Below are 23,149 nucleotides of genomic sequence, written 5' to 3' on the forward strand. Positions count from 1 at the left end.
AGAACATTAACAAAAATGCAGTAGAAGTACAGTGACTCATCAGCACACTTCAGATCCCAATGCCATTGCTGGTGTGGTGTGGGTGGGAGAGGGAGGTAAAGCCAGGTGCAGGCACACACCGAACAACTAGAAGGCAGATAGCGTCCTCAAATCCTGAAAGCGGAGGCTGAATATGTTATTAACACCACCTAAAGTAGGTTGTTCCATTAACCTCCTCCAAGAAGTACCCAGTCATTATCTGGAATATGCAGACGTATTTCAAAAACCTGAAAAAACAGTACTACCACCTCATAGAGAATATGATTGTGCCATTCCTTTGGAACCTGATGCTGTAGTTCCCTTTGGGAGAATGTATTCTCTTACCGAGCCTGAGAAGAAGATCCACAAAGAATATCTAGAGGAGAACATACAGAGTGGTCTGATTGCCCCTTCCTCTTCACCCGCAGGGGCTCACCTCTTTTTCGTACCGAAGACGACAAAGGACTTATGTCCTTGTATAGACTTTTGCGGATTAAATAAGATCACTACTAAAGATCGCTATCCTCTGCCCCTCATTAAAGATTTTTTAGATGCCGTCAGAGGAGCAATGAGATTCACCAAATTAGATCTTAGGGGAGCCTAGCAACTTTTAAGGATAAAAGAGGGTGATGAATGGAAGACTGCTTTCAGAACTCCTTTTGGCCATTATGAGTAACGGGTATGCCCTTTGGGTTAACCAACGCTCCCTCCATATTTCAGAGATCTATGGACGCTATATTTTCTGATCTTTTACACCAAACAGCAGTTGTCTATTTGGATGATATTCTAATATCCTCCACTCGTCCAGAACATCACACTAAACATGTACTCCAAGTACTAGAAAGGCTTAGGCAACATCATCTATTCTGCAAGCCAGAAAAATGTGAATTCGATCAGACTCAAGTGAAATACTTGGGGTATCACATCAACCAAGTAGGTATTGCTATGGACTCAGACAAGATCCAAGCCATTCTGGATTGACCATCCCCCTCCTCCATCAAAGAAACCCAGTATTTTCTAGGACTGGCTATTTTCTGTTGTCAATTCATAGCTGACTTCGCCCAGCAAACCAGCCATTTCACGCAAACTCCTAAGATAGAAAATCTACGGAAAAGTTTTTGTTGGACCAAAGATGCAGAAACTGCATTTCAAGCACTAAAGCATGCCTTCACACAAGCCCCCATTGTACGGCATCCAGATACCACCAAACAGTTAATTGTTGTCACAGATGCCTCCGAAAAGGCATTAGGGGGCGCTTTACTCTAAAAACAAAGTGATGATGGGTTAGAACATCCTGTATTTTACCTTTCCCACATACTGTCCAACTCGGAACGCAATTACTCGGTTTTAGAACGAGAACTGCTCGCCTTGAAGACGGCTGGTAGGGAATGGAGACAATTTCTTATGGGATCTAAAGAACCCTTTGAGGCGGGAACAGATCAACGGAATTTGCAGTGTTTAAGAAACTTCCTATGCCAAAATAGTCGTCAAGCCCGATGGGCTTTCTTTTTCAGTCAATACGACTTCTCTATAACGTATATCCCTGGTTCCCAAAATATTTTGGCAGATGCCCTGTCACGACGCTATCCTGAATGTAGTGATTCTACTACGCAAAACTTAATTGAACCTGATAGTATCATCGGGTTAGTACAATCCTTTCTTGACGAAGTCAAATCTGAGTATTCTAATCTCGATATAGCTGAAATGAATAAATTACGTCCACAGTTACGTAAAGATAAGGAATACTATTATCACAAGGAAGCATTGTGCCTGCCTTCCAAAACAGTTCAAACAGAGGCCCTACGAATGTGCCACGATTCCCCAATCGCAGGTCATCGCAGTATTAAAACCACCCAAGATCTTCTCCTTCACACATTTTGGTGGCCCACACTAAAAAAAAAAAAAGACACTGCAGGCTATGTGACTTCTTGTCCCCGACACCTCGTAATAGACCAGCAGGGTTGTTCCATCCTTTACCTGTTCCACCGGCTCCGTGGCATACTGTATCCACTGACTTCATGTGTTCTCTGCCTCCCTCTGCTGGGAATCGAGTAGTAATGGTAACAGTTGACTCATTCACTAAATTGCCACATTTCACTGCATTAAAGAAGTTACCCACTGCAAAAGAATGAAGTCAAATCTTTATTCAGGAGATCTTTCGGCTTCATGGCCTCCCTCAAATCATCGTCTTGGACTGTGGTTCCCAATACATCTCACGCTTTTTGAAACAATTCTGTAAAACACTCAAAATCGACATGGCTTTGTCATCTGGCTTCCATCCCCAAACAAATGGACAGACAGAACGCCTAAACCAAGGTCTCAAACAATATCTTCATAGTTTCTTCAATGCTACACAAAGTAGTTGGTCTACGTACTTACCACTCGCCGAAGTCTCGTATAACAATGCAGTGCATAGTGCCTCAAAGGTCTCTCCATTTTATTGCTCTTATGGGTTCCATCCTAAGACCTTTCCTGTTACTCTCAGAAAATCATCTACACTCCCTGCCATCACAACATTTGTTCGACGACTACGTGGTATCCAACGTGTTATACATTCTAATCTTCAAGCCACCAAGATACACATGAAAAGGATGGCTGATAAAAGACGTTGTGATGCCCAGTCTTATCAAATCAATGATAAAGTCTGGCTTTTGACAATAATGGGTATGATGCATGTGGATTTTAGATGTGGCTGTTGACTTTAATCTTATGGGTTAAACCTTTAAGTTTACCAATTTGTCCAGAAAATACATCCTGAAATTCACCACATACCCTTTTCCTAGTGCCCTCACCTTCGCACACCACCAAAACTTTTTCTGGGCTGTTAGGTTTGACAATTATGTGCAAACCTCTGATCTTTTCAACCCAGAACTGAAGGTCCATCTGGAGTGGTTACGGCGGCCACCAATGATTTCTTATGCATCACTCCTTTTGATAAAGTTTGTTCCAAATATTCCACAGATTCACGGAAAAGTTGATCCAATTTTGCATAAAATAACAAATTGGATATTTATATGATTGTGTTGTAAATCATCGTCACCCAAAATAGCGGCACATACTGAGTGACATAAGCATGTCTGTTGACCTGGAAGCAGGTTGCGACTGCTCACAAAATGGCGGCTTGTACCGAAATTACATTTTAAGGTTGCGGCTGTTGACATGCTCCAGCTACACCAAAGATGCGTGACAGCACATAGCAACTCGGAATGTTGGGTGCCCTCATTGAGAGTTCAAAAGATGCAACTGCAGCAGATGCTAATAACTGCTTAGCCAGTTAGAGTGGTAAGATGGTAAGCATTTACAAGTAAATACCTTCATTAAGCAGAAGCAGATTCACATCCAGTGACTCTTTAATAGAGGTCCAAAAGTAATTATTTGAGCTTTGGCACTTCTAAATAGAAAAGCTTGAATATCAAAAATAAAATTAGTGGGTACTCTGATGTTCCAACAGCTCGTCATCAAATATGTAAACTTCGGAATTATGCAGAATCCAGGTATGATGCTTAAACACCAAAATATCGAGCTGCACAAGAGCGACTTCCCTTGATCCTTCGTCTCAATGACTGCCCTCAATGTTCATAAACTCTAGAACACTGAGTAAGTATGCTCATAGAATGAAAGGACCATTACAAAACTAAACACAAGAAATAGTAAAAACAATATAAAGCAACCTAAAATATAATATGAATTATAATAAAATGTTCACTAAAACATAACAGATGTGTGGCTTGTTATATGGTTAGAATTATTTAAATTGGCTGCTGTCAATATGAGTAGAAAAGAAAGAGATGCATAATCCTGTGTCCATAATAGAATTTAGAATTCTTGGCTTGAACGCTAGCACATTTTTAACTCCTTCCTCATGACTCAACTATTGTAACCCAGTCCCTTTTTGCGGTCACTCCTAAACACCATTTTTATGGGCGAGTGCAAAGCCTCTGTCCCATTCTGTAATCTCTTTGGGCTTCAAACCACGCCCATGTCACGTCAGTCACTTACATTGTTTGGTGGGCTTGCCTTTTCAAATTTGCTTGCTTTCATTTGTGAACGCATGCATATGTTATGCCTTTTCCTGTGTTTAGCCCACCTACACAGCACTGGTAAACTACTAAAAACATATGAGGCTCGATGTTTTCAGCATGGTGTCCGGACTACTTTATCTGTTTATTTTCCACGCAGGGCGATCGCGCTGCGTTTTGTTTTTTTTTCTTTACAACGTTAATAGTTCTAACTAGAGCTAATGCGAGACCCGTTGCATTCAAAATGCTTGCTTGGGATCCGGTTACTATTTATTTCAGAGCTCAGCACTGGTTGCCGAAATACTTCGTCTTTCCGCTTCCAGTCTCTATAATTCAGACTTCCGATCAGTTCCCAACCGGAAGAACATTACATCAAGCTGGCGACACTATTTGTATTCCAAGCCTCGCTGTCAAAGCTAGATCAACTCTCATTGGTCAATTGTCAACCAGGAAAACGTTTAATTGGCTGTGCGTGCTAAGGGGGCCTGTCCTGTGTCTTTTTTAAAATGGCGCAGCTCTAAGATAAACTTTCGCACTGAATGGTAGACAAGGAGCTGTCAGTTTTATTAAATCGAAAGGGTTCAAATCAGTTTCGGGGACGATGTTTTTGCCCCGTTCTCTAAAAGTCAAGAGAACCGGTGGCGAGGAGAACTCCCCAGCTAAGAAGAGCAGCTTCAGTCCATTGGTCCCTGGGGAAAAACCGGTGGCACTTTCACCAGACTACGACCATTCCGCAGCCTCAGCTTCTCCCCCCAAGTGCACTTTACCTTCCACTCCTCAACTGGACGAGCCATCTCCGTCAACTCCAGAATGTGTCTCCACACCACCTTTACCAGACGACTCGCTCACAGCAGTGCCGCTGACAGATGTTTCGACAGCAGCTGTCTCCCAGGCTGGCTCTTTCGAGGAAGAGCCCGTGAAGTCGTTCAGTAAGAGTCAGCGATGGCCACGGCCGGGGGAGCCGGTGTGCGCTCTGTGCGGCCGCTATGGGGAGTATATCTGCGAGCAGACTGAGAAGGACGTGTGCAGCCTGGAGTGCAAGGCGCGGGGCCTAATGCAAGCGGGACTAGGGCGCAGACCGCAAGAGCCCGCAGCGCCTCCTGCGCCCCTAGAGCCTGCCCAACAATCGGAGGCTGTCGAGGTTCGCTACCAGTATTTGGAACACCCTTTTATCTCCCGCCTTCAGGAAGAGCAGGTGCAGCGGCTTAGGCAGCAGCTGGGTCTACTGGTACAGGGTCACGATCTACCACGGCCCATTGTGGAGTTCGAACACTGCGGCCTCCCAGAAGCCCTTTGCGGTAACTTAGCCAGGGCCGGCTATGAAGCACCCACACCTGTGCAGATGCAATTGTTGCCTGCTGCTCTGGCGGGCAGGGATGTGGTCGCCAGCGCTGACACCGGGTCTGGCAAGAGCCTGGCCTTCCTTCTACCGGTAATCACTAGGGCCATGGGGCAGGTAAAGTATGCTAATTTTCATTGCATTGTTAACAGAAAACGCTATAGAAACTGCTGTACCCCGATGGTTTAGCCGCTGAAAACAAGCAAAGCATCTGTCGTGTATTTTAAAGCGCACTATCAGCCGTGAGGGTATCCTGGCGCTTAGTAGGTGTGTATGCCTACCCTTCCTGTGGTAGGTTGGTTAAACTGAAAGGCCAGGTCTTCAGCTTTTTTCACAATTCAAGAAAAAAAATGAGGAAGCTCTGATGTGGACTGGGATAGATAGATCATTTTTTATTGTTTAGTTACAAAAAACCTTAACATTTTTTTAAAAATAGACTCAGATGAATAGCTTAATAAACACTTTAGCAAATATTTCCTTATTAAATGCATAGTTCTTAAAGAAAGATACTAAAAGGTAGCACAGTATACTAAGTGAACAAGGTAAGCTTCCACTTAATCCTTTCTGAAACCTGCAGAGTCAATGCCTATATTATGTAGATTCTTCTATAAAATGGTTCAAAATACAGAGCTGCATAATAAATCCAGGGCACATAGTACTAGGTAGAAGTAGTACACAAGCACCTTTCTTATATCCATACTTGAGAATAAAAAATATAAAAACTGCATCAAAATATCAAATAACCAAAAACAATCACACTTCCTTCCTTAAAAACATGACTTGCAACATACTAACCAAAAATGTCATACCAATTTCCTTATTATGCTATGGCGCCTTAATCCAAGGAACAGTTCCAATATAAGAATATTCAAAATACACCCAAACAGCATTCTTAAAATAAAACATGATAATAATTACCTCTTAACTTATAACTCATAGCATCACACCAACCACCTGGTCAGACCACCATCTGATAACTTTCCGACAGACAACTCCACAAATCAACACACCCCACAACCACTTACATACATACACCTATTGACCATGGAGAAAACTCAATTTGGATCACTTAGAAACACAACTAACAGCAAACACAGATCTAGATACAATCAATTCTGTACCTAAACTTTATGAGTGGCTACAGGAAGCTTTTGATGTCCTAATACCACTCAGAAAAACTAAACATGACAAAAGAAAACCAACACCTTGGAGAAACACAGAACTTAAAAAGATTAAAAAACAAATCAGAAAGTTGCAGCGGACCTGGCTCAAAACAAACAACAGTCAAGACAAACTGCAGCTACACAAACTTAACAGGATATACAAATCATCAATCAAAAAAGCTAAAAAAAGATACTACTCAGACAGAATTCTAAATGCTCAATCTACAACCAAGGAATTTTACAAAATTCTCAATGAATTTCGAAAACCCACATGCATGGAAGGAAGTCATCCCACCACTCAAGATTTCACAAACAAATTGGCAACTCACTACACAACCAAGGCAGACACATTGGACTCCTATTTAAAACAGAAGAAAACCATCAGCACCAACCCCTTTACTAAAATACCCTTTAAGAATAAACCATCCCAACCTCTACAGTCCTTCAAACAAATATCCCAGGATGAATTTATGGATTTGGTCAAAGCAAGCAGACCTTCAGGTTGCCCTTCTGACCCTTGCCCACCACAGATCTTCAAGAACATCCTGCTATCTACTTCCGCTGCCACACCTGTAAGAAGAATCATCAACAACTCTTTAACTTCAGGAACTTTTCCTACAGACCTGAAAAAGGCATACATACGACCATTATTAAAGAAAACAAATCTAGACCCGCAAGACCCCAACAACTACAGACCTATCACAAATGGACCTTTCCTGGGCAAATTGATAGAAAGAGCAGCATTCGCCCAGATGTCAAAATTCATTGAAGACAATTCTATACTTTCAGACTTCCAAACTGGATTCCGCCCAGGAAGAAGCACTGAATCAGCACTCATGGCAATCTGGGACGATCTTAAAAACACAGTTGACCGAAATGGAGTTGCTGCACTACTTCTCTTGGACCTCTCAGCTGCCTTTGATACGGTTGACCATGACACCCTAACTCAAAGACTCCACAAAGCCGGCATACAAGGGATTGCGCTCGACTGGATTACTTCCTATCTCCAAAAAAGAGCAAATATCATCCACTCACCCCCCTTCTCATCCGAACCCTACCTCACAAAAACAGGGGTCCCCCAAGGGTCAATCATCTCACCTTTGCTTTTTAACATCTACATGATATCTTTACCAGAACTGATCAATGATTTCCATCTCACATGCTACAACTATGCAGATGACCCACAAATACTTCAATTAGAAGACCCCAAAAACATTGAAAACTCTCAAATCTTCAGTTGCCTCAGAGCCGTTGATCAGTGGATGACCTGGAGCCATCTCAAACTAAATACCTCCAAAACTGAAATACTCACATGTGGTGACTGGAAACATTATGACCCTCTGTGCGTCTGGCCTGACGATCTCGGTCCACCTCTTCAATAATCCAAGGAAGTGAAAAACCTAGGAATCACCATGGATTCCAAACTAACTATGAATGCCCAAGTAGACAAATTAGCACGCACAAGCTTCATCACCTTAAAGACTTTACGACGCATTTTCCCTCACCTCGGATTTCCACACAAGGTGCAAGCTACTATCTCACTTGTATTATCCAAACTGGATTATGCCAATAGCCTCTACCATGGATCATCTCTATCTGTTATGAAAAAACTACAATGTATACAGAATTCCGCAGCCAGGCTACTACTACATATAAAGCCGCAAGCCCACATCTCCCCTGCCTTGAGAGCACTACACTGGTTACCCGTTGCCAGAAGATGCACTTTCAAGCTGCTTTGTATCACCCACAAAGCTATACATGGAACAGGACCGCTTTTCATCAGAAAGAAAATTACCAAATACATCCAACAAAGAACCCTCCGCTCAAGACTGGCACCCCGCCTTAGAACACCACCATACAAGAAAAAGACTGTAGGTGGTACATCCTTCTCCGTCCAAGCAGCCAAACTATGGAATTCATTACCCCCAACTATAAGAGCCACAGATAACTTTCTTGTTTTCAGGAAACTACTCAAGAGTTGGCTCTTTCCTTCATAACCACCTTCTTCAAACAACTATGAACTGCATATGCCTGTGTGGATAATTATTTTTTTCAGATTATATGTATATTTCTATTTATTTATAGTTCAGAGATCCCATAGCAGAAAAGATCTAGAATCCTTCCTGGAGGTGAACTGATGATGTACTGGAGCGTAATCTGTATCTGACTGAGACGCGCGGGTTCTATCTTCCTCTCCTGGAGACACAGAGTAGAAGGTTCTCCCTTCATAAAGCACCTGTAAGCTCCGCCCGCTGAGCCACGCCCCGTCCACCCTCGAAGTAGGTAAAGGAATTCCCGCCTCTTACCAGGATGATGGACAGCTTTCCAAAACGACCCCAATGCGTTTACCGCCGATTCCGGTGGTGCGTTGTTGATGCGCAGAAGCACGAGGACATCACCACAAAGACGCACTAGTAACAATAACATTGCCAAAGGCACACAAGGTTGCTGGAGATGTTTACCCTGTGGTCCATCAGGTACCCTTAGTGTACAATATAAACGGGGCGTATAAAACATGCTAGGTAACGCTTACTGACATACTCGTAGAAAATACCCCGGTTGGATAGGCCACGATGCTCATTTTACAGAAACTAAACCTCAAAGGAAGCACTTCCAAATATAAACGTAGCAGGTGCCGCAGTTGAAGCTCAGCTTCTGGAAAGGACAAGCCACCCTAACTCTTGGCAAAGATAAAGCAAGGCTGTGCGCTCAGAGATCCCATAGCAGAAAAAGATCTAGAATCCTTCCTGGAGGTGAACTGATGGTGTACTGGAGCGTAGTCGGGGTCTGACTGTGACGCGCGGGTTCTGTCTTCCTCTCCTGGAGACACGGAGTGGAGGTTTCTCCCTTTGTAAAGCACCTGTGGGCTCCGCCCGCTGGGCCGCGCCCGTCCGCCCTCGAGGTGGGTAAAGGAGTTCCCGCCTCTTGCCAGGATGATGGACGGCTTTCCGGGGCGACCCCAGTGCATTTGCCGCCGTTTCCGGTGGTGCGTTGTTGATGCTCAGAAGCACAAGGACATCTCCACGGAGACGCACTGGTAGCAATCGCATTGCCAGGGGAAAACAGGGTTTCTGGAGACGTTTTTACCCCGTGGCCCATCACGTGCCCTTGTTGTACAATATAAACGCAGCAGATGCCGCAGTTGAGGCTCACCTTTCTGGAGGGGGCAGGCCACCCTGACTCTTGGGCTTGGCAAAGATGGGGCGGGGCTGTGCGCTCAGAGATCCCATGGCAGAGGGGATCTGGAATCCTTCCTGGAGGTGGGCTGGTGATGTACTGGAGCGTAGTCTGTGTCTGACTGAGACGCGCGGGTTCTGTCTTCCTCTGCTGGAGACGCAGAGTGGAAGGTTCTCCCTTTATAAAGCACCTGTAAGCTCCGCCCGCTGAGCCACACCCCGTCCACCCTCGAAGTAGGTAAAGGAATTCCCGCCTTTTACCAGGATGATGGATGGATGACTAGGTATTTTTTACCCATGATTCTAATTATGTATTGTATGTGCATATGTGTGTGTATTCATGTGTGTGTGTGTGTGTATAAATATATATATATATATGTGTGTATGTATGTGTATATGTTGTTTCTGTGCCTGGCATGTTTGTGGATCATTGCATGGCTCCTACTCATCACTCTTATGTCATGTCTCTATCAAACTATCCTCCATTCTCACTCGGACTCATCCCAAATCCCCTCGACCACTTTCATCTCCTAAATATCTCTGCCTAAGCTCTTCCCTCCACCTCCACATCTAACTCACCAAACCTCACTCTATCTCTGTGACCTCCCACACAACCCTACTAAATTCTCCTGCATTCATCTCACCCTGCTACTATGCTCTCCCTAACCCTTCCACATCCTCTTTCCACTCCGCTCCCCTTTTATTCATCTCAAGCCTTTGGATTGAGTAAATGAAGGATAAACTCCCAATTAACACTTCTGGATTTCTTTCCTCCTCCACCCCTCCATTACTCCAGTCAATCTAACTAACAAACTCTCATATCCGCATCTCAAATTAACTCATAATAATACTAAAACTGTACTCCTTATTAAATTATACTAATCCATCACTAATTCTTGTTGGGTACCGGAGTAGCGTGCTACTCATCGAAAAGCGCTTCGACGCCTCATCAGGGGTAGTAAGCGCTATATAAATACGATTACAATTACAATTAACTTGAATCAATATAGGAAGGGTGGCTGTTCCACATTTTAGCAGCCATGTAAGAGAATGCCTGTCCTCCTGGTTGTATGTATGTGTGCGATTAGGAATCTTGTGAAGTGGAGGTGTCTGGGTATTTGGAGGAAGGAGATGCAGATGTTCAGGTAGGTGGGGCCTTAGTTGTGTAGTGCCTTCTATGTGTGCATGAGGGGTTTGAAATGAGGGAGTTTGTGTATTGGGAGCCAGTGGAGCTCCCTAAGGTGGGGTGTGATGTGAGTTCTCTTTGGTATGTTGAGGATGAGTCTGGCTGCCGATTTCTGGGTGGGTTATAGCTTTCTAGTGAGTTGCTTGGTGATCCTGTTGTATAGGGTGTGTCCGTAGTTTAGATTTCTGTTTACTAGTGTGTGGCTGATAATTTTTCTAGTGTTGCGTGGGTGCAATTTGAAGATGTTTCTCAGCATCTTCAGCTTGTGGAAGCAGGATGAAGTGACAGAATTGACTTATATGGTTATATCCAGTTTGCTGTTGGTGACTATTCCAGGGTTCATGGTGTGACTGTGGTTCAGCTTTTGGCTGGCCACCAGTTGGAGTCCCATGGTGAGGTATTCTTGCCGAAGATAACCGCTTCTCTCTTGTCAGTGTTGAACTTGAGACAGTTGTCTTTCATCCAATTAGCGATTCTGGTCATGCAAGTTGGTGAACTTGTTTACTGTGTTGGGGGTCTTATCTGGGAGGGGGGATATGGATTGTGTGTCAGCATATGAGAGGATGTTGATGGTGTGTGTGTGTGTGTGTATGACTTTGGCCAGAGAGATCTTGTATGCATTGAAATGGCTGGGCTGAGCAATGAACCTTAATGTACTCCACAGATACATTTGCGGGCTTCTTAGGTTTAAGGTGCAGGCTGGCAGTTTGTCATGGTTGATGCTCTTCTACAACGTGATAAGTGAGAAAAGTTGTATGTGCTGTCCTAATTGGGAGTTAGAGCAAAGGTGCAAAGTTTTTATTTTGGTTATGTTTGTTATAGAAGTGCGATTTCTGTGGTACTTTGAGTGATACTTTATTACAAGTTGAAAAAGAGTTGTAGCCATATCAGAAGTTAAATATCAGAGCCTTTCCATTTTTATAAAATGTAGTGCTCTGCCTAAAAGAAGTGGCATGGTTTTGCAGTGCTTATGCAAGGTAATTGCCCTTTTTGTTTCAAATATAACACTACCCCCAACATCTACGAACCTCGTTATTTTTATCATTATGCACACGAGCCCTGCACAAATTACAATGGACGCAGAGTTGCAGAGCAGCAGTCAGTGACTGCCTGCTGCATTTGGTACATATCAGACCCTTCGAATTAGCTAGCTCAGCCAGTGGTAACCCTCTGGGATGCTGCTCATGTGCACGACTTCATTCAGCAGCTGGTTCAAAATGAGTACTGCAGAAGTGTCAGGGACTGCAGCACACAGCTAAAAGCAGTGCCTTGCATGGGCCAGTGCTGAGTACCAGCTCTCCTGTTTTCGTTCCTTGAGTACTGGAACTTCTGCTTGGGCAAGGACAGTCCCCTTATTCAAGTGGCAGTTGGGCTCAGGCTTTAAGGTGTTGGTATGTGCAGCACACGTTCTGATATGAATGAGACTTTCAGAGTGGAGCGTGTGTATACGCCACTCTTTCAGTCAGTAACCATTGCAAAGAGCTGTTTTAGCGTTACACCATAATTAACAGCAAAAGTAACAATTAGACCCTGCATATATGACAGGGGCTGCCGACTGCCATGTCTTATAACACGCACAAAATCCAAATGTACATGTTGGTAGCTAAGTGTTTTGTGAATTGGATGAGTAAGGAGGCAGTTAGTTGAGGCGCAGCAGACACATGCAGAACCTCAGCCACAGGTATATTAATAACCAAATGTACTGAAAACTGCTGCAAGTGCCGATTTGAGTGTTCTGACACGTAAGCATGTGTCCGCCCTGCTGCCATAGGCCCCAAAGTAATGGCAAAGCTGAGCTCGAGGAGACAAGGTGGCCGTCCCTCCCCCTGGCTCAATTTTAGAAGCCTAGCACGCCAGTGCAGAGTCATTTGGTGCCTGCCAACCTGAAGTCTATTAAAAACATCATTTCACAGGTAAGTGGGGACATGGTGGCGGGTGAAAGTGGGTAGGTTTCAAAGCTTTTTTGTGTGTGAGGGATTATATACATTCTTGTTTTGAGTGTGCAGGATCAAGTGTTCACTTTTCATTGCTTGCCAGGAAGCTCAAAAATAAGCACACCTGGTGGTGAAGTTTTCTTTCACGCACTGCTTTAGAAACATGATAGAGTACCGTTAGCCTTCCATTTGACCAATTCAAATAACATTGGTCCCAGAGATTGCTTGTAGTAAATTATATTGCGCATTAGCGGCACTGTGAAACTGCAAGACGTTTACAAAATGCGCTATATTTAAAACAAAAAAGTGCATGGTTAATGGCTTTATATGCTTTGTGCTCACACACTCTACGTAGTGAAGATTGCTGCAACTAACAAAATCTTTCTAAATAAAAGAAACCTAGATCTATAAAATGAAAATTATTAATTCCGTCTTCTGTAAAATCATGGTGTTGTGAGCAGCTCTGCCCAAAACGCATGTAATCTTACATCTCTAGAGTATGGGTAATCTCTTCTGTATAGCATTCTGTACAGATGAAAAAAATGCTGGGCAATAATTTATCAGCCTCGGGCAGATGATGTCTAAATCTGCCATTTTCTAACCTACAGAGCTCCACGAAGCAGGTACACCGTTTGTAGCGATTTATCTCGGTAGCCTAGTGACCTAAGGTCATGTGGATCAACGATCCCCCAGCTGCTGATGGACACTAAGAAAATGCTAATAATATTAAATGCCTGCCTCGCAGACACACACCAAGTCATGCCCCTAACTACCCTTCAAGGCCCACCCCAGTCAGTTTGGTGAGTACCAGCATTTCTTTTTGTCCATTTAAAACACTGAGTGAGGGACAGGGACTGTTAAAGAGCTTTCTGTGAGTAGCCAGCACTGAAGTAGGTGAAACCAATAGTTATGTAAATAGCGGGGTGTCAAGCAGTCGCTCCAGACAAGTGGGTCATGCAAACTGCCCAAATTGAGTTACGCCTGCATGTTTATTTCCACTGCACTGCACCTCCCTCTTCAGAACAGTGGACGCAGAACCATCTGGCTGTCTTACAGCAGAAATTGCAGAGCCTTTTTACCTAAGGGGTCAGAAAGAGGGTTCTGAAGTTGGAACCTAGGTGTCACTCTTACTACTTCCTTGTGCCGGAGAAGGATGGAGGCCTTTGACCTGCTTTAGATCTTTGCCCTAATTCCTTCCTGCAAAAGGACACATTCAGAATGCTTATGCTAACCCATGTCCTGTCTGCCCTAGAACTTGAAGACTGGTTGTCTGCATTAGACCTGCAGGATGCTTATTTTCATATGCCTGTCCCGCATGCCCACTAGCGTCACCTGCAGTTGCATTGCCAGGAGCATTTTCAGTTCATATTGCTCCCTTTTGGCCTCCAGTGCTCCTCGGGTGTTCATGAAGGTGATGGCGATGGTTGTAGCTCACCTTCGGTGGCCAAGAATTCCAGCCTTCCTCTACCTTGACAACTGGCTGGTGAAGGTGGGCTCGTCCCATGCAGCAGTCGGCCACCTCCAGACAACAGTGAACCTCCTAAAATTATTGGGGTTAACTATCAACAAGCCCAAGTCACATCTGACTCCTTCTTAGATGCTCCCTTTCATCTGAGCCATTCTAGATAATTTATGGTTTCTCCTGGACTGGAGAGCCAAAGGAATTCGGGTTAGGATCCTGATGTTTTGGAATCTGTCCTGGATCTCAGTGGAAGTGGCACTGATGGTGCTAAGACAGTTGGTCTCTTGCATCCTGCTGGTGATGCATGCCAAATGGCACACACTTTCTAGTTGAACCTAAAATCCCAATGGGTACACTATCGGGGAAACCTGTCCGATCGTATTCAGATTTTGAAAGACACTGGAAAAGACCTGCAGTGGTGGCTGGTAGACTGTAATTGGGTCAGTGGTAGGCCACTCTTCATACCCCACCTAGAGCTGAAGGTGGTTGACAAATGAATCTCTACTATGTTGGAGACGCCATCTGGAAGAGGTGGAGATCTGTGGCATCCTGTCTCTGGCAGAGGCTTAACTCCATATCAACTTGTTGGAGTTAAGCCTGTTCGCTTGGCATTGAAGGCCTTTATGCCCACCATGAGTGGCAGGCTGGAGCAGGTGCTAACATACAGCACCAACATGTGGTACTGAAACAAGCAGGGTGGGGTCTTGGTGCTTGTGCCATGTGCCAGGTGACCTTGCATCTCTGGAAGTGGCTGGACCACCAAGGAATTTCTTGGTTGTCATCAAATAGGTGGGATCTTCAAACGCCACAGTGGACAAACTCCGCTGCAGGTGTCTGGGGGATCACAAATGCCAGTTGCATCTGGGGGTGGCAAAGGCAATCTTCCAGCAATGGGGGGTAACTCACTAGATCTTTTCACCACTGCTGAGAACAAGCAATGTAGCTCTTCTGTGCGTTGGAGTTTCCAAAGCTGCCCTCACTTGGGGACTCCTCATGTCTAGAGTGAAGCTCAGGACTCCTGTATACCTTCCTGCCACTGCCTTTCCTGCTCCAAGTTCAGAAATAGGTCAGGGACGGCCAGATCCAAGTAATCTAGTGGCATTGAATTGGGCCAGGAGAGTGTGGTACCTGGAACTCCTGGGCGTGAGCATCTGTCCCCCCTATCATGCTGCCGTTTCAGGAGGATCTTCTGTCGCAGCAACAGGTCAGTTTGTTAAACCTGGCCTTCAAACTTTGCATACTCATTTTTGGAGATTGAACGCTGATGCTTGACTTCCAGCCTGCATCCTGAGTTTGTTGATGTCATATTAACAGCCAGGCAACCCTCCAAACAATCCGAATACATAACAGCTGCTGGGACAAATATGTGGCTTGGTGCAGCACCTGACAACATGACCCTTTACAGGCACAGTTGTCTGAAGTTTTAATGTTTGTTCCAGCCCAGCAAAGACTGGCATTGGGCAACGTTAAGGGCTACTTGTTGGCTCTTTTAGCTTTCCTGCGGTTTTCATGCCAGCATTTGTCATTCAAATCTCCTGTTGCAGTAAGGTTTTTGAAAGGTCTTCGCTATTTTTTTCCACTAAAGCCCTTTTTGATTGCCCCAGTGGGACTTGAGTTTGGTCCTCACCTTTTTGATGTGCACCCTCTTTGAGTGAACTTCAGTCTCGCTGTGTCAGTCCATCTTACACCACTTTACAAGTCGGTTCTAAAGAACTGAGCCTGATTCCTACCAAAAGTGGTCATCCCTTTCCATGTCCATGAGGCTGTTAGCATTACGGCTTTCTTTACTCCACCACATTCGCCTGAAGAGGAAGAGTGACTTTATCGTTTGGATCCTAAAAGAGTGTTTACTTTCTATAGTAATGGTACCAAGAAACAGTGAGTGGATGAACATCTCTTTATAGTGTTTTCTGGATCAAAAAAGGGTAAGCAGTACAAAAACGAACCATTTCCTGTTCACCAGTTATACATAAAGATGTGCTTTGCACTGGTGAAAAAGCAGCCTCCAAAAGGCTTTTGGGCTCATTCCACCATGGCTGGAGCTGCTACCTTTGCGTTGGCACGTGAAGTCCTGGACATTTGTCCAGTGGCTACATGGGCTTGGGTTCACTCTTTCATGAAGTAATAGTGTCAGGTCCATCAAGAGGGCCATTTTGTTTGCTTGGTCCTGCAGGCCTTTTTGGTATGAGCCACCACCTTCTGAGGTACTGCTAAGGTTCACACAGTGAGGAATCTGCAGTTACAAGTATCCATCAGAAGATCAAGTTACTTGCCTTTGGTAATGTACTTTACTCTCCAAACCTCTGAAGAATGGCCTGTGCATCTCCAGTGTTGTTAAATACCATTGGGCAATACAAATGTGTTATAGTCTCAAATGGGGGGTAACAAATGCAGAGAGATTCATATGTCACTGTATTGTTGAATTACATATATGAAAGATTGCACTGTTAAAAAGTAAGGACTGCAGCTGGACCTTTATTCATCCTTCACTAGAGCTACTTTGGCAGTGCGTAGAATAGTTGCTGTAGCACAATAACTAACTTATACATTTCCTTCATGGCTTTTCCCCATAGTGAGCCACTCTCAACACAGCCATGAGGGTGAGTGGCTGCTGAATGGAAAGAGGCTGTGTAGATTGGGAGCCTTGTGTGTCATAATGTATATAAATCCCTTTCAGGAACTAAAAAAAAATCCTTCTGACTCCCCGGGAGAAGGCACTATATCCCTTAGTAATACCTTTCATTTCTAGGACCTTGATTAGATTTGTGAAGGCTCAGGATACAAAGCATGGAGATAAACAGTTTTTGAAATCTACAGATTCCCCAACTGCCTGTTTTAAATTAGGATAGTCTACCAGGGGAAGATGGGAGACCCAAGCAAAGGTTTTTGTTGTATGGTCCACAGAGATGGAGGCAATGACAAAGATGATGTCTCACCAACCTGACAGTGCACACCAGCCAAGCTACATGTGTGGGGCAAACATTTTGTTCGAGGAATGTTGGAAGGATTGTGGAGAGATTAGGCCATTAGCGTGTGGCAGTGCACAGGAACACAGCCTTACTGCTGTGAAGAGCTTGATGCAATTGATCAAATTGTTCATAACTCCATGCAGATATTCCCAGCATACACTGTTGTGGGGATTCCCAGTGCTCATACACTCTATTTGTTCACTGAGGGGTATACACGTATCCGTAGCACTGTGTGCAGTGAAATCAACAATAATGTCACCAGAGAAAGGTGAAAGTTATGGATGTTGGGTATTGGCCATGCTGCTTGTGGGATCTAGTAGGTATAGAAAAGCTTAGTGTCCTTGAAACAGAGACATAGGGCCTGATTACAACTCTGGAGGATGGTGTTAATCCGTCCCAAATGTGACGGATATAACACCTACCGTATTACGAGTTCAATAGGATATAATGGACTCGTAATACGGTAGGTGGTATATCCGTCATATTTGGGACAGATTAACACCGTCCTCCAAAGTTGTAATCAGGCCCATAGTCTTTTTTTGAATACCTCATTGCCTTTATTGGGATATTTCTCTTCTAAATTTGTAGTACTTTACAGTAAGTATTGAAGATTCCACTCCACAAATGTTCAGAAAAAAATTGTATGTCAGCCTTAGCCTGAAAGGGGACCTCAACACTTCCTCATCTCTGTAGCCGAAGTGTGACACAAAACGTAAATAGTGGGTACTTCCTTGAGGCATTTCTTAGCATGAGCAAAAGAACATGGATGAAGTGAGTTAAAGGCCTCAAGAAATCTACTCACCCACTCACTATGGTGAGTCAGAGTTTATCAGGTGAGCTTTTTAGGGCCTACTGGCCCAGTCTGGTGAGAGAGCTCGACCTGGCAAAGAGCAGGTGTTTTGCTGATCCTGAAAGTAAATGAGAAATAAAGATTCCTTTAAACCTTATTTTGTTTTGGTCACATTTGCTGTGTGTTCATGAACTGGGCCGGGGGAAGATGTTGGCTTCTGTCTAATTACAAATAGACTGGGGTTCCCTTTTTATTTCTCTGACTGCTAATTTTAGAAGATTTTGTAAAGTGGACTGTCTGATAATTGTGCTGGGCACATCACATTTAATTAGCTTCTAAGTGACCTCTCCAGATATTTCAGAAAATATTTCAGTTGCTAGAGAAACACTTTTTTTGTAATTCTGGAATGAGATGGAAACAAACATTTCAATAGTATCAGAATAGTTTACTTGCCAATGTGCAAATGATAAATAGTGTTGCTGAAACACAATTTTCACAGATTATGGTCTATATGTGTATAGCATTTAATAAAACAGCATGTCAGTGGGAACGTTTGTGTACCTTTCAGTGGAAAGTGTCTGTAAATTGTAGTGCACTTCCACATCACGCTTTAGTAATATATTTACCAAAAGTGAGAGTTTTTAAATATGAACTGAAAAACATTACTGCCCTATCCCTGATGACAGCGCTGTTTGGTGAACAAGAAGCAAGTCAGGGGTCATGTGTACCCTGTATGTGGACTAGATTAGTATTATGAATGGAGCAAAGGTTTAGTCTTTTAAATCAAACAAAGGTTTCTGATGGATACACCTACCTGTGGATTCCTCACCTAAAGAATTCTCCCCTCGCGCCAGCTTTGACGGAAATTTCTTCTAGCTCTGCACGTCGACGATGACGTCACAATTGCCCGACTCCACGCAACGCATATGACCTCATCTAGGCAATAAGAAGCCCTCGTCGACATGCAGATGTCAGTTCCCTTTTTTCCGTGCCTTCGAATAACGTTTTTTCTTCGAGGCTAACAGGGAGCTACAGTTGCGCATCTGTAGTTACAATGTCGCAGCCAAGAAAATCTGGTTTTAAGCCTTGTAACCAGTGCGGGGGTCGAATGTCAGTCAATGACACCCATGAAAATTGTATCTGGTGCCTTAGTTCTGACCATGAGGTCGAGTCATGTGGTTCCTGCCAGCGCATGAACTCTAAGGTGCTTAAGGAAAGGGAGGCTAAATTGTTCCTGGCCCGTTCCAAGAAGAGAAAGGAAAGGCGACATCGCTCCCCGATCGCTCTTTGAAATCTTCGAGGACTCATCGTCATCATGGAGACTCTCGGCGCCGTCATGACTCCTGGCGCCGATCGAGTAGAGGTCGGTCCAGGTCCAGATCTGCATCTCCGTCAGCTCGGCACCGTCCGACGTGGGAGATTAGCCCGACCGTCACTCCTCCGCTTCCTACGACTCCGACGTCACCTTTGTCGGTGTTTGAAGTCGAGCCTCTTCAGGAGCCGGCAGCTTCTCCGGAGCAGGAGTTGCGTGGCCCTTCATCGGCTTCTATGCCGGCGCTGACACCACAAGCATACCCAGCTTTCCCGGCGCCGGGTACGGATCCTGCGGCATTTTTAAATGCCATGTTCAATATCTTTTCCACTATGGCGCCTAGTGGAGGGCATGTGGGTCCGTCGGGCCCTTTGGCTTTTAATTTGGGTGCTCCAGCTCCTTACAAACCGGCGCCCTTCATGCCTTTTTTGCCGGCTGGAGCCGCTACGGCGCTGATGCCCTTGGCATCATCAAGGAGACCAGCGACGCCTACAACGTCTGCAACTCCGGCGCCAGGGGATTCTCCACGGATCCAGTCTACTGTCAAGGTGCCTGTGGCGCCGGAGGGTCCGGCGCCGGATGGATCCGAGGAACGGTGCCGGCGAAGATCTTCGGCGTCAGCCGACGCCTTATCGACGCCGGCTCTCGAGTCCAGACTCCGGTCCAGACGTCTAGCTTTGCGCCTTCTGGAGGAAGAGGAGTATAGCAGGCAACATCTGGAAGAAGGCGAAATCTTGGAGCCTTCGGGTGATTTTCAAGGGCTGGATATGCGAGCGGTATTGATACTTCCCCTGAATGGGATTTGGCTTCCCCTGGGGAGGATACTGAAGAGGCTGCATCTTTTCATGCATTGATAAGGAAGGCTGCAGACTTTTTAGATCTTCCTCTTCCTGCTGCTGAGGTGTAAAGGAACCTTTTGACGGAAGTGCTGCATCCAGCCTCTGTGGTGGCAGAGCCTCTCTTGCCCTTCAATGAGGCTCTCCTGGACCCCATCAAGGACATTTGGAAGAAACCTGTGACCTCTACAGCTGTCAACAGGGCGGTAGCAAGGTGCTATCGTGCGGCTCCAGGTGACCCGGATTTCCTCTCCAAACATCCAACTCCGGAGAGTTTGGGTGTTCAGGCTTCCTGTTCTTCTCGGTCCTCTCCTGGTTCGTTCCCCGGGACCCCTGCGGACAGGGAGTCCAAGAAAATGGACCACGCTGCAAAGAAGACCTTTTCGTCATGCAGTATGGCCTTGAAGTCGACCAATGCAACCTGCATTTTGGGACGCTGTATTCATGGCCTTATGGAGGAAGCAAAAGGTCATCCAAACTTGCTGCAAGAGGTGTTGCCTTTGCTAGCGGATGCTCAGGCAGCGGCGACCCAGGTGATCCCCGTCTGTGGCAAGGGCTATGGTCACATCCATAGTATCGAGACGTCACGCTTGGCTGCGCTCATCAGGCTTTTCTACGGATGTGCAGGCGACTCTCCTGGATCTGCCTTTTGATGGAAAAAACTCTTTGGGACAAATGCAGATTCTGCTCTTGAATGGTTCAAAGAGAGCAGGGCCATTGCGATGTCGTTAGGACTTCAGGCAGCTACTTCCTCTTCCTTTTAGATCGTATAGGAAGTTTAGGGGTTTTGGACGTGGCTCCTCCATTCGTGGCAGATTCCAGGCGCCACAACAACAATCTGCAAGCTCCCTGCCTTATAGATCCTTTAGAGGCAGGGGCAGAGTAGAAGAGGAGCAACCCAGCAGCACTCTGCCTCTTCCTCGGGTGGGGTGCAGCAGGGAAAGCAGCCTTAGTCCTCCTCCACTCCCTGTTCACTTGTCTCCGGTAGGGGGGAGACTTGCCCAATTTCTTCCAATGTGGGAGTTTATAACATCAGACTCTTGGGTCATCGACATTGTGAAGAGAGGGTATGCTCTTCCCTTTTGGGAGTTCCCTCCTCCCTTCCCTCCCCGCTCCGCTCATCCTTCTGTTCGGAAGACCATCTTCTGTTACTGCAACAGGAGGTGTCAGCCCTATTGACAAAAGGCGCAGTGGAGTTGGTTCCGGAGCAGAAGAGGGGTCAGGGCTGTTATTCAAGATACTTCCTGATCCCCAAAAAGGATGGTCGGTTCAGACCAATTCTGGACTTGAGGATTTTGAATTGGTTCCTCTGGCAGGAAAAGTTCAAAATACTAACCCTTCCACAGGTTCTTTTGGCGTTGAACGAAGGAGATTGGATGGGGTCTGTCGATTTGCAGGATGCGTACTTCCATATTCCGTTCCTCAAATCACACAGGAAGTATCTCCGGTTTGTGATGGGATCGTAGCATTATCAGTTTGCGATCCTCCCGTTTGGTCTTACTTCAGCACCTCGAGTCTTCACAAAGGTGATGGCGGTGATAGCGGCAGAGCTCAGAAGAAGAGGGACAGCGGTGTTTCCCTATCTGGACGATTGGTTGATCAAAGCCAAGACTCTGGAGCTCGTGCGGCGTCACCTGCAGTCGACAACTCAGTTGTTGTACGACCTAGGTTTTTCAATCAGTGTGCCCAAATCTCACCTGGAGCCCTCTCAACGCCTCCTGTTCATAGGGGCAGTACTGGACACGACATTGAATCGGGCCTTTCCTCCGCCCCAGCGAGTTCAGGACATTGAGGCGTTGATTCCGATGTTTCGAAATGGAGCGGAAGTTCCAGTCCTCAAGGTCCTTCGTCTGCTCGGTCTGTTTGCTTCTTGCATACTGCTGGTCACTCATGCACGCTGGCACATGAGGGCTGTTCAGTGGTGCGTCCGCAGACAGTGGTGTCAGCACAAAGGGGATCTCGAAGATTCGATTACGATCACCAGAGACACTGCAGTGGATCTTCAGTGGTGGGCAGCGATCGGCAACCTGTTGCAAGGAAGGCCGTTCTCGCTGCCTCCGCCGGTGGCCACAGTTGTAACGGATGCTTCCACTCTAGGGTGGGGAGCTCATCTGGGGGACCTAGAGGTCAAAGGCCTTTGGTCTCCAGTGGAACAGAGATTTTGCATCAATCTGTTGGAGTTGCGGGCAGTACGTCTGGCTCTCAAGACCTTCCTCTCTTCCATTCGCGGTCAGTCAGTCCAGATTCTGACGGACAACACTACTGCGATGTGGTATATAAACAAGCAGGGAGGAGTGGGGTCGTACCTTCTTTGCAGAGAAGCTCTTCGACTCTGGTCCTGGCTTCAGGACCACAAGATTTGCTTGGTAGCAAATCATTTGGCCGGGGTTCTGAATGTACGAGCAGATGTTCTCAGTTGACGCAGCTCGGTCGACCATGAGTGGCGTCTTCATCCAGATCTGGTTCTTTACATCTTCCAGATGTGGGGGTGTCCGCAGATAGATCTGTTTGCTACTCAGGAGAACGCGCAGTGCCCGTTATTTTGCAGCCTCCAGTATCCGGTGCAATGAGCTTTAGGGGACGCGTTTCAGATGTCCTGGAAGGGTCAGTTGCTTTACGCTTTTCCTCCCATACCCCTTATTCCTCGAGTTCTGAGGAAGATCCGCCAAGACCGAGCCCAGGTCATCTTGATTGCTCCAGATTGACCAAGAAGGGTGTGGTACACAGACCTTCTCCAACTCTCTCTGTGCCCTCCGCTCCGTCTCCCTTACAGGGTGGACCTCCTCTTGCAGTCTCAGGGGCAGATTCTACACCCCCACCTCCAGAGTCTGCACCTTCATGCCTGGAGATTGAACGGGGCAATCTGAGTGCTTTTCTCTGCCACCGGAAGTGGTGAATGTTATTTTATCGGCCAGGCGACACTCCACCTAATCGATCTATGCAAA

At 45.7% G+C, this 23,149-nt stretch overlaps 1 protein-coding gene across 2 annotated transcripts in view; it reads left to right on the plus strand.

Moving 5' to 3' along the window:
• The first annotated feature begins 4,524 nt into the window (after positions 1–4,524).
• Positions 4,525–23,149, plus strand: part of DDX59 (DEAD-box helicase 59) — a 141,081-nt gene continuing 122,456 nt past the window's right edge. Inside the window, exon 1 of one of the 2 annotated variants that reach the window (XM_069231427.1) lies at positions 4,525–5,493. In XM_069231427.1, the coding sequence (XP_069087528.1) occupies positions 4,639–5,493 (855 nt within the window). In that variant the 5' untranslated portion in view covers positions 4,525–4,638. The remainder of the gene's footprint in view (positions 5,494–23,149) is intronic. The other variant, XM_069231428.1, reaches the window with a different exon arrangement.

Source organism: Pleurodeles waltl, chromosome 4_2 (assembly GCF_031143425.1).
Source record: "Pleurodeles waltl isolate 20211129_DDA chromosome 4_2, aPleWal1.hap1.20221129, whole genome shotgun sequence".
Lineage (NCBI taxonomy): Eukaryota > Metazoa > Chordata > Amphibia > Caudata > Salamandridae > Pleurodeles > Pleurodeles waltl.